The sequence below is a fragment of the Temnothorax americanus genome, unplaced genomic scaffold (genome assembly GCF_048541705.1).
Source record: "Temnothorax americanus isolate GAGA-0224 unplaced genomic scaffold, ASM4854170v1 Scaffold33, whole genome shotgun sequence".
Taxonomy (NCBI): Eukaryota; Metazoa; Arthropoda; class Insecta; order Hymenoptera; family Formicidae; genus Temnothorax; species Temnothorax americanus.
In genome coordinates this window covers 2,281,154-2,295,176 of record NW_027509475.1, presented here as the reverse complement: position 1 = coordinate 2,295,176, position 14,023 = coordinate 2,281,154, and the positions used below count along the sequence as shown (strand labels likewise).

Here is a 14,023-nt window from a genome sequence, read left to right as displayed (position 1 = left end):
GAAACGATTGCTTATGGCATGATAAACAATTCGATTTAATTATACTATATATATATATATATATCTGGAGAGACAATTTCAAAATTTATTTCAGCTTTGCAGCACGCGACTAACGAGCGACACGACGTCGTAAGCGGATTTATTTCTCAAGGTGAAAAACAAGTATGCAAAGTTTCAGATTATATACGATCGCGTTATCATCATTAGCATATATATAAAATATTAAAAGAGCACGGCTCTTATATCGTATATTTAACGTTTATACGTAGGAGAGCAATAGGCCGCTGCTTTTAACGGTCGATGAGAACAAGATACGTGCGTTACCTATCAACAGTTTTAACGTAGAAGCCACTCGTTCGTCCGCGCCCGCGCCCGCGCCCGCATCGGCACCCGTTCGAGTTCCCGTAGTCGCCCATCGCGATATATCGAGGATGCCTGCGCAAATGGAAAAGGATGTTAAAACGCCGTCGATGTGCGAAAACGATGCTGCGAGAGAAACTGTCGGAAATATCTGTACAAGATCGACCATTTCGTCTAGGAATGAAAAATACCCAGCACTCGATGGTAATGACGCGCGTTATCAATAATATAATTTGCGTATCGCTCGATCGCGTTGATAAGGATAAGACACGAACGCGATATTTGGAATTTTGCTGTTTTTAGATGTCGAGCGATGTCAAAGTCACGCGAAGAACAGCGACGATATCTATATCACGGAGAAGAAAACTAACAAAAGTATCTCCAAGTATTGCGACGGGCACGGTGCGCGAAGCACTTCCGGTCGAAGAATATGCGAGAGAGATAAGGATACGTCGGAGAGATTCGTCGATTCGAACGTATCGTTGAATCAGGATGTCGGCGAAGATAAAGATCGTTACGGAAACTTTGCATTGGACAACGGTGACGCGGACGACGCCGACGGTAGAATAATTAGCTATTCGACGTTAAATACCGCCGTAAGATTGAAAAATTTCCGTAAGGTTGAAAGTTGCGGTCAAAGCTGCGCGACGATGCCGACGACGACGACGACGACGAAGCGAACCGCGGTCGCGCATCGCGAACGCATAAAAGCCGCGAACGCGGACCCGCGAGACAACGCGGGTTATCGCAATCCTTCGGCAAACGCAATGACTAAGAACAAAATATTGGAAAAAGGTACGGAAAGTTTAGTCTCGAGCCAAGTTTGCGGGATTAAGGGTGACAAGTATGAGAATAAGGAACGTCGTAAGAGAGCTGTGGAAGACGGGCGCGGGCGGGTGCGGCGGCGGCGGGTGCGGCGCGTCAATGCGAAACGTAAAGCCGCACCGATGAATCCGTCGAGAAAGGCAAAGTCGTTCTTTCGAAAGAAATCCCGTTTGGCGATTACAGATTCCGCGTGCACTCCGACCCACGCCCACGGAACGTCATTCGACGATAAGCCATCGTCCATTCCTCTAGAGACCCGAGAGCTATTGAACAAAAGTTATTGGGAGTATTACTGGAAACTCGGACCGTTCCGACGCAAGATCGCGTCGGCGCCGTCGGCCAAGCCGGATAACGCGGATAACGCGGCGGCGTTGGGAAGACGAAGACAAAGAGATGGAGAATGTTCGAACGAGGACCATTTACCTGAATCTCAAACGCTGCGACAATGCTCCGTACTCTCTTGCATGATCAATACGGCGCTTCGAGATTCGACGACCGCAGCTGCAAACGTAACGTCTAACGCTGATGCGCGTGGAAGCGTTTGCCAAGTTTCCGATGCCGTTTCTGGATTGTCATCCGGCGTGTTTGCGAACAGGATCAAGATGAAACGAAAAAAGATGAAGCGAGCGAGCAAGCGGTTGCTCGGACTTCGAGCCATAGGTACGATATATATATATATATATATATATATATAAGCGTCCGAAAAGAAAAAAATAGCTCTATCAACTTAATTCAATATTCTGATTTAATTTATCTTCCAATTTGGCGTTTCCGACGATTCCTTTTAGCGCTGCTGTGCATCGCGATGTACGTCGCGGTCATATTTTTGCCTATGACGTACGACTATTTCTTCGCCGAGGAATACGAGGACGAGAACGCGACGTATATCGAACTGACGTTCCGATACATCGTATCGTCGTTCGGAGAAGCTCTCGATGGAGTTATCGACGTCCTGACCACGATTCTTTTACGACCAGTAAGATTCGATCGAAAGCGGTAAAATCTTCGTCTCTTTCGCTCGCGGCCTCGCGCTTAAAGTCTTATTGCCAAATTCATGGTATTGCCTCATTCGTCGTTGATCGTTATTCCATCTCCGTGTCTCGCGTATCTGCGAAAATCGCGTTAAACGTGTTCCATATAGCAGCTGCGATGTGTATACGCGTGTAATAACGCGCACGTTTTTTTAATCTCACTACGCGTGTGTTTCGTTCTATCTTTATTCCATCTCGGCGAATTTTCTCCACGTTTTGTGCATATATTGTATATTATACCTACGTATACGAGTGTATACATATATATATATATATACATGTAATTGTGTATACCGCCAATGCATCCGTGCTGGATTTTTATATTTATAAATAATACAAAATGAAGAAACGAAAGAAACTTAATTGCAATGAGGCTAGCAATTCTCGCGACGTGTTGTAGCGCGAGAAAATAATTATGATCCATAAGAGCTAAAGATGAGTTAGATCACGTTGCAGAGATTAAAGTTAATTTTTATCATACATATAAAAATGGATGTTGGAGCCAATATACCGATCAGAGTTTCCAAATAAAACGGCAGCCCTGCCATTGTTTTCAACGGTGATTGGGCGGTTCTATCGTCCACGGGTCCACGCGTCCACGTTGCGTATGGATGGAAACTTTCAAGGCGAGATCATTCGAGCCATGGCGTACAGCGCGCGAAAATTCGACGATTAGAAATGTCCACGTGACACGCTATCGTTACTAATCGTTTTCGAGCGCGGAGCGATCGAAATATCGACGGTAAATCCTATCTCGTATCCCGCGGAGTACGGGGGTACTCCGTAACCCAAGTTTCGCTTTCGTCGCTAGTCGCTCTCAGCAGTCCCAGCTCCGCTCCGGATAGCCTGACGGAGTGAGCGGTGTCAGGAGTGTCGTTAATTGAAACACGATCATTGGCCAGCAGCGTCAGCCGTCAGCCTTCTCTCGACTTTCAGCTCTCGCTCTCGTCGGTGTTGTTTGGTGTTGTTCTCAAGCCGAGTGACAGTGAGATCGTTCCGAGTTCCGAGCGGAGCCGAGCCGAGCCGAGCAACTCCGAGACTCCGAGCTGCTCCGAGCTCCAGTTCGAGTTCGAGCCACGAGCCACGAGTGGCCACGAGCCACGACCACGACTGCCAACAGTCAACAGTGCCAACAGTTTCGAGCGCGCACGGCGCACGTGTAGCGCGTAGCACGTGCTCCTCGGTGCTCTTCCTGTTTCCAGAGAGAGAGCTTGGTTCCTCGGGGACGGTAGGGCACGCGGCACCAGTCACCAGTCGCCACGACTCACGAGGTTTCGGCTCGACGAAACGTAAAGCGCGACGCGCGACGGGCGACGGGAAATTATGGCGGACTACGTATCGGGCGATGTAAAGCCGGCGGACGTGCCGCTGCCGGACGACGGCTTGTCGGCCGCGCAGCTATTCGCCGCGGGTGACGGATTGACTTACAACGACTTCATCATATTTCCCGGCTACATCGATTTTACCGCGGACGAAGTCGATCTGCTGTCACCGTTAACCAGAAAAGTCACGCTGAAGGCACCCCTCGTGTCCTCGCCGATGGACACCGTTACCGAGTCCGACATGGCTATAGCTATGGCCCTGTCCGGCGGGATCGGCATCATACATCACAATTGTATCCCCGAGTATCAAGCCAACGAGGTGCACAAGGTAATCTCTCTCGCTCCGACCTTCTTCGAACCCGTTCTCCCGCGTTAAATTTTAGACGGATATACACGCTCGTCTCCCGTTTACAGGTGAAAAAGTACAAGCACGGTTTCATCAGGGATCCAGTTGTGTTGGCGCCGCGTCACACGGTCAACGACGTTTTGAACGTCAAGGCTGAGCACGGTTTTAGCGGAGTACCCGTCACCGACACGGGTAAAGTCGGCGGCAAGCTGCTGGGCATCGTCACCTCCAGAGATATCGACTTCCTCGAACGTTTGCCCGATTACCAACGTAAACCGCTCTGCTCCATTATGACGACTTTGGAGGATCTGATCACCGCGCCGGCTGGCGTAACCTTGCAAGAGGCCAATGTCATTTTGGAAAAGTCCAAGAAGGGAAAGCTTCCGATCGTCAACGAACGAGGCGAACTCGTGTCCCTGATGGCGAGGACCGACTTGAAGAAGAACCGTAGCTACCCGAACGCCAGCAAGGACGAGAACAAACAGCTGTTGGTGGGAGCCGCGGTAGGGACGCGAGAGACGGACAAGCACCGGCTCGACGTGCTCGTGGCGGCTGGCGTGGACGTGGTCGTGTTGGATTCCTCCCAGGGCAACTCGACGTATCAAATCGATATGATCAAGTACGTCAAGTCGCGGTATCCAAATTTACAGGTGATCGCTGGTAACGTCGTGACCGCGATGCAAGCCAAGAATCTTATAGAGGCGGGAGCCGACGCGTTGCGCGTCGGTATGGGTTCCGGATCCATCTGCATAACGCAGGAGGTGATGGCCGTAGGGCGGCCCCAAGCGACCGCCGTTTACAAGGTTTCCGAATACGCCCGAAAATTTGGGATCCCCGTCATAGCGGACGGTGGGATTCAGTTTATCGGCCACATTATCAAAGGTCTCAGTTTAGGCGCCAGTACCGTTATGATGGGTTCTCTATTAGCCGGAACCTCCGAGGCTCCGGGCGAGTATTTTTTCAGCGACGGAGTCCGACTTAAAAAGTACCGGGGGATGGGCTCGTTGGAAGCCATGGACAGGAAGGACTCCAAGGGCTCGGCGATGGATAGATATTTTCACAACGAGATGGACAAATTGAAGGTAGCTCAAGGTGTCAGCGGCTCTATAGCGGACAAGGGTTCGGTGCTTAAATTTCTCCCTTATTTGACTTGCGGGATCAAGCACGGCTGCCAGGATATCGGAGCGAGGTCGCTCGCCGCCTTGCGATCTATGACGTATAGCGGGGAGGTGAAATTCGAAAGAAGAACGCCCTCGGCTCAGCAGGAGGGCAACGTACACGGCTTGTTCTCCTATGAGAAAAGGCTCTACTGATTAAGCGAAACTACGCGTGGAACAAAAATTATTATTGTTATTGTTAACTCGTGTAAAGCACGCGTCTCACGCGCGGAAAGGTACCTGCGTTTCACGAGACTAGATAGACCTGCGAGAAATCGTTAATCTCCTTTTTACTTGTCGCACTTGCGCTCGCTAATGGATATGTGCCGTATCTGTATCCATTATCCGTATACGCTACATGGCGTGGCACTCGATACATTTTATATTCGCGACGAGCGATATTAAAATCGAGTAGAAAAGTAGATCAATCGTGACCTTTTTACGTTTACGCGACGTGGACCGATCTACGTTATTAATAACGTTAATATTAATACCACGGCGCACAGCTGACAATTTGACCAAGTTATAAGTATTCGGCGCGCGTGTGTAACGATGATTAATGTCACATATGGATATGATTTACCCCCTGCGCACAATTTCAAATTATAATATAAATATAAATAAATGCCAAAACGCGGGAGATCTCATTCTTGTATTCTTGTACATTTGTAACGCGTAACGTTTGGTCGTCCATATGCGTACGAGATATAGAACTAGTTTAATTATTTCTCTCGGCTTGTCTTTTGATCGGCAGTTTACCAAACTTGGAATTTTAGAGTTTTAAAAGAAACGTTTGTACTCTCTACTACGCGCTACGTTTGCGCGAGAGTTACTACAGAAGTAACGCTCGCGCGTAAACATAGTATTGGTATTGGTACCGAAGTGTTGTTGATCCGTATATAATATAGTCGTATAATTAAACCCCGAAGAAACTGGCGAAATCTCTCTTCCCCGGGATCAACTTGCGGACGATATATTTTATACGGTATTCTTATAACAAGGCTGTATTGTATATCTCGAATAAAAAGACCAACTTGATGTAAATTGTATAAGTATACCTTCGATTTCCCATAATATCCTAGTCCTAGAATCTAGAATCTAGATCAACCTGGATCAACCCAGATCAATCTATAAGATCTCCGTCAATCAACCCTAAAAAGCCCGTGTCGCACTCGTGTCCGCGATACGTAGTGTGACACGGGCTTAACGATCTTAAGTCAGCTAACGCACTAAAGTTCTTTCGGGCTGCTCTCACACGGACGCACACTCGCGTATACTCGTACCGCTCACGGCGCTCACGCTCACACGCGACTGCGAACTGCGAACTGCGAGTAGTGCGAGTCCCGCAAGTGCAGCCGCAACCCGCAACCCGCAACCCACAAGACGAAAGGTGATTAGGTGATTACGATTATGATTTTCAGCCTTCCGGCTTTTATCTTCTACGTGTACGTGACAATGACAAATGTGTGTAAAAGAGCAGCGGGGGTTTTTTACAGGAAAATACTAGATGCTGGACGAGAATTCGAGTTTAGCTATAGGCAGGGGCAGGACCAGGCGGGACACAGCCGTTCTCGGAAACAGAAAAGTCAGAGATATTTGTGTAACAGAGGTTAAGACTCGAGTGAGAGATTTTTTTTTGCCGCAAACTCCGCGTTTCTGCGAGAGGGAAACAGGTAAAAATGTCGGAAGCCGTTCGAGTTGAGGTTGAAGTTGAGATTGAGAAACACGTGGGAAACGCGACAAGTTCGAAAGGGTTGAGCGAAGTCGAGAAATGCAAGAATTGTGGCGAAGCGGGCGATCCTTACGACAAACCAACGTTACGTTGTAGCGGTGGATGCGACAAAATAATACATACGGCATGTTTGAAGAGAGGCAGCGTTCCAGTGTCTTTCGTAGGAGATGTTTTCTTCGAACTTAATTGTGCCTCTTGCAATCCACTAGGCGAGGAAACGGTCGTGCGCGACAGAATGCCATGGCTCAACATTATTATTTTGACGCTTTACAATCTACGTGAAAAATCGAGTGGCATTAGTAAAAGAGGATACTTTCATTGGAAATCCGATATCGGTACTTTTGTCGAGAGAAATTGGGATTACTTATTTCAGAGGACCGTGTAAGTATTTTACTCCGTATCGCGTTAACTATAACAATATATCGCGTAACGTACTCCAAATGTAAACGCAAAACGTTGATCGTGCTCAGGAAAAAGAAGAAGGCGTGGATCGGCACCATATCTGGTACGTTGTCTCATTACAGCGGCATCTTTTTCAAATCCGGCACCACGGAATTAGGAGAGTCCGGATGGTGGAAGCTATTGGACAACGATCCTCCGGAAATTTTGATCGCCAAAAGTAACGCGCGCAATTGACACGTTGCGAGGATCGACGGATCGATAGGCGGAGTACGAACAATGTCTTTTTCCAGATAGCAAAATGATAATGGATAGAAAAAGATACGTAGGTGCAAAATTACCTCGTAAGCTCACGGACAGTCCCGCGCAGTCTGATTCCAGTCTCTCGATCGGAGAGGATAGCAACTGCGGTGGAGAGCTATTCAAAAATAAAGGCTCCTCTATGTATTCCCATGCGTACGTTCAACCTACGGAAACCCTATCTGAGTTTTTACTGGAAGAGGATGAGCCAAATGGTACGTTTGAGTAACCGAAAGCACCGTGACGCACACGCGCACACGCACGCAAACGAACGAACGTTAGATCGAGAGAATTATCTTGTTTTTCGTATCGTAGATATGGATCTCGAGGATGATACAACGTTACGCGACGAGAGCGACGTTCCATCCATCTCCGATTTGATCCGCGACTGCCAATCTGAAAGCAACGCGTTCCATTTGGCACAGCTGATGGATAATTGCGACTGGTTGTGCGATACGAGTGCTTTATCGCCAAACTGTAGCGGCGACGAAATTAAAGAGATTAAGGAGGAAAGCGATTACGAGGATAGCAACGACAGTCCAGTTTCCGTACAAGAGCAGCCTCCAGCTTCTTTGTTCAAAGAAGCGAAACGCCGTCAACGACCTTGGTCCAAGTCTTTACCAGTCGTTACCAGTAATTATCCTTTCGCGCGACGTGCATGCGCGAGTTGCAATAGCACTCTCTCTCTCTCTCTCTCTCTCTCTCTCTCTCTCTCTTTCCGCGTGAATTATACGTAGACGCACGCATATGTGTATTCCAGATGAAAAAATATCGCGCATGACTCGTCAAGAGGAAGCGTATTTGTTGCAAAGGCTCAATAAGGACAAGACTGATCTCGACGAAGCGCCGGCCGCTGTTAAAAGGCTATACAGAAAACTGGCGGTGCGAAAGAGGAAAAGAGAGTATCGGCTTCCTCTGTTGGACGTCGATCGCTATTTCGGATCTGAATCGGGAGCTTCCGTGACCCCGTCGAGAAACAACGATCGAGTGTTGGATCGATTTTTTAGCGACGATCTGGGACATATATTCGAACAAAGGTTGCAGGGTTACAACGAACCTACGTCCGTACACAGCCCGTATACGAATAGACTTTTGAAGCCGTTTATAAGACGAGACGCTTGTTGTCGGCCACTGTGGTTGAGGATCATGGAAGAGCTGTGCGCGAAAGTAAACGGAAATGATCCCCGATGGAAACCGCCGGCCAGGGCGTCCATCGATTATTCTTACATCAGACCGCAACACGTTCCCGCGATCAACAGTCTCTGTCGTCAGTTTTTTTGGCCTGGGATCGATCGTAAGTGTATCTTGCAAAGTTTTGCAACAAATCGCGTACGTATATCGCAATCGCATAATAAATATCTGTTTTAGTGACCGAATGTTTGCGGTATCCAGACTTCACGTGCGTTGTGTCGTATAAAAAGTTGGTGGTGGGCTTCGCGATATTGGTACCGTACGTTGGCTACAACGAAGCCTACGTCTCGTTTTTCTTGACGCGCCCGGAGTGGCGAAGGTCCGGCATCGGCACCTTCATGTTGTACCACTTGATACAAACTTGCATGGGACAAGACGTAACGTTACACGTGTCGGCCACGAATCCCGCTTTAATATTGTACCAGAAATTCGGTTTCAAAGTGGAAGAGTTTGTTCAGGACTTTTACGACAAGTATATGCCGCCAAATTCGCGAGAATGCAAGCACGCCCTGTTTCTACGTTTAAGTAGATGACAATGGAATTGATTGTATATTAATTAATTAATAAATCCGTCGATCCAGAAATGTGGTCTCCAAGATATTCGAAACTGGCGCGGCGCGCGGCAGGTCGCGACGGTAGCGCGCGGCGCGGCGCGGCGCGCGCACGCGTCATCGACATCGAGGGTTGACGTCATCGAGGCGGAGCGCTGCGGCTGCGAACTGCGAAGCTGTGGCTTGTGGCGTCGGCCGTCGATTCATTCTCGAAAGTTCCGGAAGCTGGTAGATGGAAAGTTTATATATATATGGACGGCGAGGTTACGCGACAGTTCAGTACAGCACGGTACAGCGGTTGCGGTACAGCTCGATAAGTACTTAGGCGCTCAAGGAACGTTGAGAGTTGAGAGTCGTTTGGATTTGTTCGCGATTATTCTTCGTCGACCGTTGCGAACGTACTCCAGCTTTTGTGCTCTAAGCAGCTCCAAGTGTCCGTCTGTGCGAAAGCGAAACGTATATACGTGCTCTTACGAGGAATAATCCTTTGAGGATAGAGATAGTAAGTAGGCCAACGGGCAGCTATAAGCTATAAGGCACAAGGCGGAGAGAAAATCCGTAACCTTGCACGCCTCTGACGCCTCCGTACGTTTGTCGCGTGTAAATCCTTTCTCGTATTCTCGTCGGTCGATTTCCCGCGCGCGTAGGAAAAATGTGAAAACTGTGAGAGATGGAACGACGACGTCGACGGTACGGCGAGGCAATGGCAACGACGCGAAACTTTGTCCAAGGGTGGGGTATTTATTTTTGCGTTGCAGCTCGAATCGTGCGAACGAGCGAAACGTTCGTCGCGTATTCGCGGTCATCATTGCCAGAAATAGATATCGGTGATACGTACGTGGGTGTGTTGGAGCGGTTGGAGCGCTGGCTCCCGCTCCCGATGGTTCTCCATCGCTCGGGACTCGACGCGAAAAAAATGGCAGAAAATTTGTGTGGCGTCGCGGACACTGGACAGAGATACTCGCGTTCCCGGTTCCCGTTGCCATTGCCATGCCCATGCCCGTGCTCGTATCGCGACTCGCGACGGCTTTGACGATACGACGAACGGGGGCCCGCACGCGCGTGCAAATGCACGTTTGGTTCCATCTACTTACCACTCGTTTCGTTTCATTCGGCCCTGCGTGTCAATTGTCAATGCGGTTTATTAATTCGCGCCGATCTCGATAATCGGAGAGCGGAGGGCGTCGGGCGATGCGAACGCGCGCACGTGACTCGGTAAACTCTAGTTCGCGAGTATCTAGTCTGTATCGACATTGTTGACGTTAAGTAAAGCAAAAGAGATTTAAAAGAGATTTGGAAGAAAGAGGACAACGATCCGTTCTATAAAGGTCGCGTGCCTTTATTAGCCCCTAATGGCAGAATTCTTAATCTTGATTGAGATCTGAAATTAAAAATTACACAATTGAGTCGCGTCGAAGAATCTGTTGTTGAAAAGACATCTCTCTTTCTCTGGTGATTCGCTTTACTTTACCGCTTGTAATACCATTTATATGCGCGAATGCGAATACGTTAAGAAGGTGGGAGGACATTGTACGACGTTGGACGTTTGGGTGTTGTTTCAGGAAGGAGATAGGCAGAGGCAGAGATAGGGGAGATGGGAAAAGACTACTACAAAATACTTGGCATAGCCAAGGGAGCGAGCGACGAGGAGATAAAAAAGGCTTACAGAAAGTTAGCCTTGCGGTACCATCCCGATAAGAACAGGAGCCCCGGTGCCGAGGAGAAATTCAAGGAAATAGCCGAGGCATACGAGGTGTTGTCCGACGCGAAGAAGAGGGAGGTCTACGACAAATTCGGCGAGGAGGGTCTGAAAGGGGGTGCCTCGGCCGGCGGAGGCGGAGGGGGTGCGACGTATACCTTCCACGGCGATCCGAGGGCGACGTTCGCGCAATTCTTCGGCTCGGCCAGCCCGTTTCACAACTTGTTCGAGTTCGCTGGCAACCGCGGCGGAGGATTCGCCTTCCACGACGACGACATGGACATCGACATGGATCCCTTCGGTCTCGGCATGGGACCGCCGCGACAAGGCGGCGCCTTTAGATCGCACTCGTTCAACTTTGCCAGCCCGAATACCGGTAAAGGGACCGGCAAAGATCGCGCCCAAGATCCAGCGATCGAGCACGATTTGTACATCAGCTTGGAGGAGATTCTGCGAGGTTGCACCAAGAAGATGAAGATATGCAGACGGGCCATCCAGCCGGACGGTAGCTCCAAGAAGGAGGACAAGCTTCTCACCATCAATGTAAAGCCAGGCTGGAAAGCCGGCACCAAGATCACTTTTCAGAAAGAAGGCGATCAATCGCCGAGGAGGGAACCGGCGGACATCGTTTTCATCATCAGGGACAAGCCGCATCCGCTGTTCAGGAGAGAAGGCAGCGACGTTAGATATACGTGCAAACTGAGCTTGAAGCAAGCTTTGTGCGGCACCGTCGTCCAAGTTCCTACGCTAACCGGCGAAAAGATACCCTTGAATTTAACGAGGGAGATTGTCAAGCCGAATACGGTCAAGAGGTTCCAAGGACACGGTCTACCTTTCCCCAAAGAACCGTCGCGGAAGGGCGATCTTCTCGTGTCGTTTGACATTAAATTCCCTGAAACTTTAACCCAAAGCGCCAAAGATATATTGTACGACACGTTACCCAATTGAGCTCGTCGCGTCGTATCGAGATACGCAAATGCGTATATAATGTAAGAAATATCGATGCGCGTTCACATCTTTAATCGTCTCGATCGGCAAAACTACGGATGCGCCCCGTGTTTCGTCACTCGTGTACGTTCTAGTGCTTGGAGAGACGCGAAGACGCGTAGCGACAACGACAATGACGATAGTGACTGCGACACGACGACGACCGTGACGTGGAATGATCGAGAACGATTAAATATTTCCAAGATTTGCTCTTAGAGGCCAAATCAAATAAGATGAATATGTATTTTCTTCGACGTTACGTCGACATTCAATTGAGTTGAAGTTCAGCGACTTGGTGTCTATGTGTAGCACGATTGGTCTCTCAATCGAGTAAAAGAAAAAACCGTAAACAGAGTATAAACACAAATATAGATAAATATACTAAATTATAAATTATAAAATAATTATAAAGAATCTGCTAATTTCACGTGATTGTCGTGTCTGGATTACTTTTTCTCCATTATACATATATTACGCGTATGTGCGTGTATGCGTGAGTGTGTATGCGAGAGCGTCCTAGAAATATACGCGTGGTACGTACGAAGGTTGTTGTAAGATAACGCCAGATGCAATATCAGAAATTTTATCCGTTTTCGCTCAAGTGCGGTTCGCACTTGTTGCTACGCGTGACACGTTTAACGATATTTAAGCGTAAGGTTGTAAGATCGAGAACGAAGGAAAGAAAAACTGTGGAAGAACGGTGAAACGAAAATTTCAGATATCGCGACGAGTCTTGTACGTCATTTTTTTGTCGCGCGTACGTACGCTCTGTCTAATCTAATATAAAGAATCTTTCTTTACATTAAATATTGCGAGACGCAAACGAATATATAAATTAGGCTCGATCCGAATTAGTTTCACTCGGATGTCGAGCGAACACGTCCCGTTATGTAATTGCTCCTAAGTTTAATGGTTGATTAATTATTTGTACGCTAAATAATATGAGAAATATTAAGTTATACGATACACATCTTCTTTATTGCTCTCGATTCTCTCCATCCCGTTCCTATGGAAATACGAATATAACATTGGGACACTCTTAAAATAGACGGTGAAGTGGGGATGATGACGTCATCGCGCTCTCGCTCTCGTCCTCTCGTGCGCGCGTCCGAGCTGCCGCTCTACGTAGCAGAGCGTTCCTCCTTGCGAACGACTTTGTCTCGCCTAATAGCTATCGATTCTTTCCCCCTCCCCTCCCCCCATTCATTTTCACCTCTTTATTTTTCACCGTTACTAATTATATTAATCGACGGGGTAAGGCAGTCCGGACACGGATGGAGGTAATTCGACGTAATCCTTATCGATCCATCCATCTTCGTCGAGCGGAGAAGGGACGCCGCGCGATACAGAAGTCAGCAAGGGTAAACCGTCTGGGCCTGATGTCAAGTACCTGTTGTTAAACTGATCAGCGACCCCAAGTCGATTTTGTGCATTTTGCGGTCCCAATTCATCGTGCTCGTCCTCGTACCGGTAAACTCTCGGCAATTTTTTCCCGAATCGAAAGTTCTCTGGCAGGCAGTGATGCTGACGGCAGAAGTAATCTTGGCCCTCTTCGGTGTGGCACCATGTCCCATCTGGAAAGTACGGGTCAAGGCCAAGGTCGTTTAATTCCACGCGTGGCGCGTAATAAGCGGCAATGTCCTTTCGTCGACAGAATACAGCGCAGGCCATCCACGGCCTGTCGGTTTCGTGAGCCGCCTGAAGTCCTTTCGCCGTGCCGTCTAATTTCGATAGTCTTTCGCCGAAAAGACCACATTTCAGCGTGGCGAATTCGTCGATCGTCCTGCGTTTCTTTTTGCAAAGTTTCTCATCCTTGCACAGGAGCACGTCGTAATACAGCCCTTGGCAATCTCTCGCCGTCCTATGATCTCGATTCTCGCAGAACCGTCGTCTAATGCGAGCGCCTTTGGATTTTTGCAAGCAACCGCTACTGCAGGAACCTTCCTTCCATTCGCTCCAGCTACCTTTTTGTTTGTCGGATAATTCCGGCCGCGGCGGTTCGGCGGGGACGGGCACGCATTCTCCACCGCGACACTCTCTACCGGATGCGCATCGAGTTCCTGGGGAGAAAAAAATTAATTAGCTATTCAGCAAGGATGACTCGCAACCGTGCGTGCGTGGTG

General features: G+C 48.6%; 5 protein-coding genes and 1 long non-coding RNA gene across 12 annotated transcripts in view; 4 read left to right on the top strand and 2 right to left on the bottom strand.

Annotated features, from left to right (window-relative positions):
- LOC143901310 (uncharacterized) overlaps positions 1-2,724 on the top strand; it is a 3,531-nt gene extending 807 nt beyond the window's left edge. The window contains exons 4-7 of the mRNA XM_077413496.1: positions 95-162; positions 270-564; positions 664-1,845; positions 1,974-2,724. Of these exons, the coding sequence (XP_077269622.1) occupies positions 432-564; positions 664-1,845; positions 1,974-2,185 (1,527 nt within the window). The 5' untranslated portion in view covers positions 95-162; positions 270-431 and the 3' untranslated portion in view covers positions 2,186-2,724. The remainder of the gene's footprint in view (positions 1-94; positions 163-269; positions 565-663; positions 1,846-1,973) is intronic.
- Positions 1-10,144, bottom strand: part of LOC143901327 (uncharacterized) — an 11,778-nt gene extending 1,634 nt beyond the window's left edge. The window contains exon 1 of the long non-coding RNA XR_013258046.1: positions 10,053-10,144. This is a non-coding gene — a long non-coding RNA (uncharacterized LOC143901327). The remainder of the gene's footprint in view (positions 1-10,052) is intronic.
- Positions 2,745-6,085, top strand: Ras (Inosine-5'-monophosphate dehydrogenase ras). The gene is made up of 2 exons (XM_077413497.1): positions 2,745-3,866; positions 3,953-6,085. Exons 1-2 carry the CDS (start codon positions 3,540-3,542, stop codon positions 5,195-5,197), a joined length of 1,572 nt encoding a protein of 523 aa, XP_077269623.1. The 5' UTR covers positions 2,745-3,539; the 3' UTR covers positions 5,198-6,085.
- On the top strand, positions 6,174-9,585 carry Atac2 (Ada2a-containing complex component 2). Of its 5 annotated transcripts, none has more exons than XM_077413475.1 (7): positions 6,174-6,431; positions 6,538-7,154; positions 7,244-7,392; positions 7,466-7,687; positions 7,788-8,105; positions 8,233-8,766; positions 8,841-9,585. In XM_077413475.1, the coding sequence occupies exons 2-7, from the start codon at positions 6,721-6,723 to the stop codon at positions 9,194-9,196; spliced, it is 2,013 nt and encodes a 670-aa protein (XP_077269601.1). In that variant the 5' UTR covers positions 6,174-6,431; positions 6,538-6,720; the 3' UTR covers positions 9,197-9,585. The 5 variants fall into 5 exon arrangements, with proteins under 5 accessions (XP_077269601.1, XP_077269599.1, XP_077269600.1 ...); XM_077413473.1 differs by having other exon boundaries at positions 6,174-6,439; XM_077413474.1 differs by having other exon boundaries at positions 6,174-6,439; positions 6,522-7,154.
- Positions 9,426-12,866, top strand: LOC143901320 (dnaJ protein homolog 1). 3 transcript variants are annotated; one of them, XM_077413512.1, is made up of 2 exons: positions 9,426-9,716; positions 10,777-12,866. In XM_077413512.1, exon 2 carries the CDS (start codon positions 10,809-10,811, stop codon positions 11,859-11,861), a length of 1,053 nt encoding a protein of 350 aa, XP_077269638.1. In that variant the 5' UTR covers positions 9,426-9,716; positions 10,777-10,808; the 3' UTR covers positions 11,862-12,866. The 3 variants fall into 3 exon arrangements, with proteins under 3 accessions (XP_077269638.1, XP_077269640.1, XP_077269639.1); XM_077413514.1 differs by lacking the exon at positions 9,426-9,716 and adding an exon at positions 9,776-10,429; XM_077413513.1 differs by lacking the exon at positions 9,426-9,716 and adding an exon at positions 10,477-10,666.
- Positions 12,659-14,023, bottom strand: part of Stl (ADAMTS metallopeptidase stall) — a 6,128-nt gene continuing 4,763 nt past the window's right edge. Inside the window, exon 5 of the mRNA XM_077413456.1 lies at positions 12,659-13,960. Within this exon, the coding sequence (XP_077269582.1) occupies positions 13,143-13,960 (818 nt within the window). The 3' untranslated portion in view covers positions 12,659-13,142. The remainder of the gene's footprint in view (positions 13,961-14,023) is intronic.

Coding starts and splice junctions, on each gene's coding strand:
- LOC143901320 (XM_077413512.1), top strand. CDS start 10,809: ATGGGAAAAGACTACTACAAAATACTTGGCATAGCCAAGGGAGCGAGC.
- Ras (XM_077413497.1), top strand. CDS start 3,540: ATGGCGGACTACGTATCGGGCGATGTAAAGCCGGCGGACGTGCCGCTG. Junction 3,867..3,952: donor AAGCCAACGAGGTGCACAAG/GTAATCTCTCTC, acceptor TCCCGTTTACAG/GTGAAAAAGTACAAGCACGG.
- Atac2 (XM_077413475.1), top strand. CDS start 6,721: ATGTCGGAAGCCGTTCGAGTTGAGGTTGAAGTTGAGATTGAGAAACAC. Junction 7,155..7,243: donor TACTTATTTCAGAGGACCGT/GTAAGTATTTTA, acceptor GATCGTGCTCAG/GAAAAAGAAGAAGGCGTGGA. Junction 7,688..7,787: donor GGAAGAGGATGAGCCAAATG/GTACGTTTGAGT, acceptor TTCGTATCGTAG/ATATGGATCTCGAGGATGAT.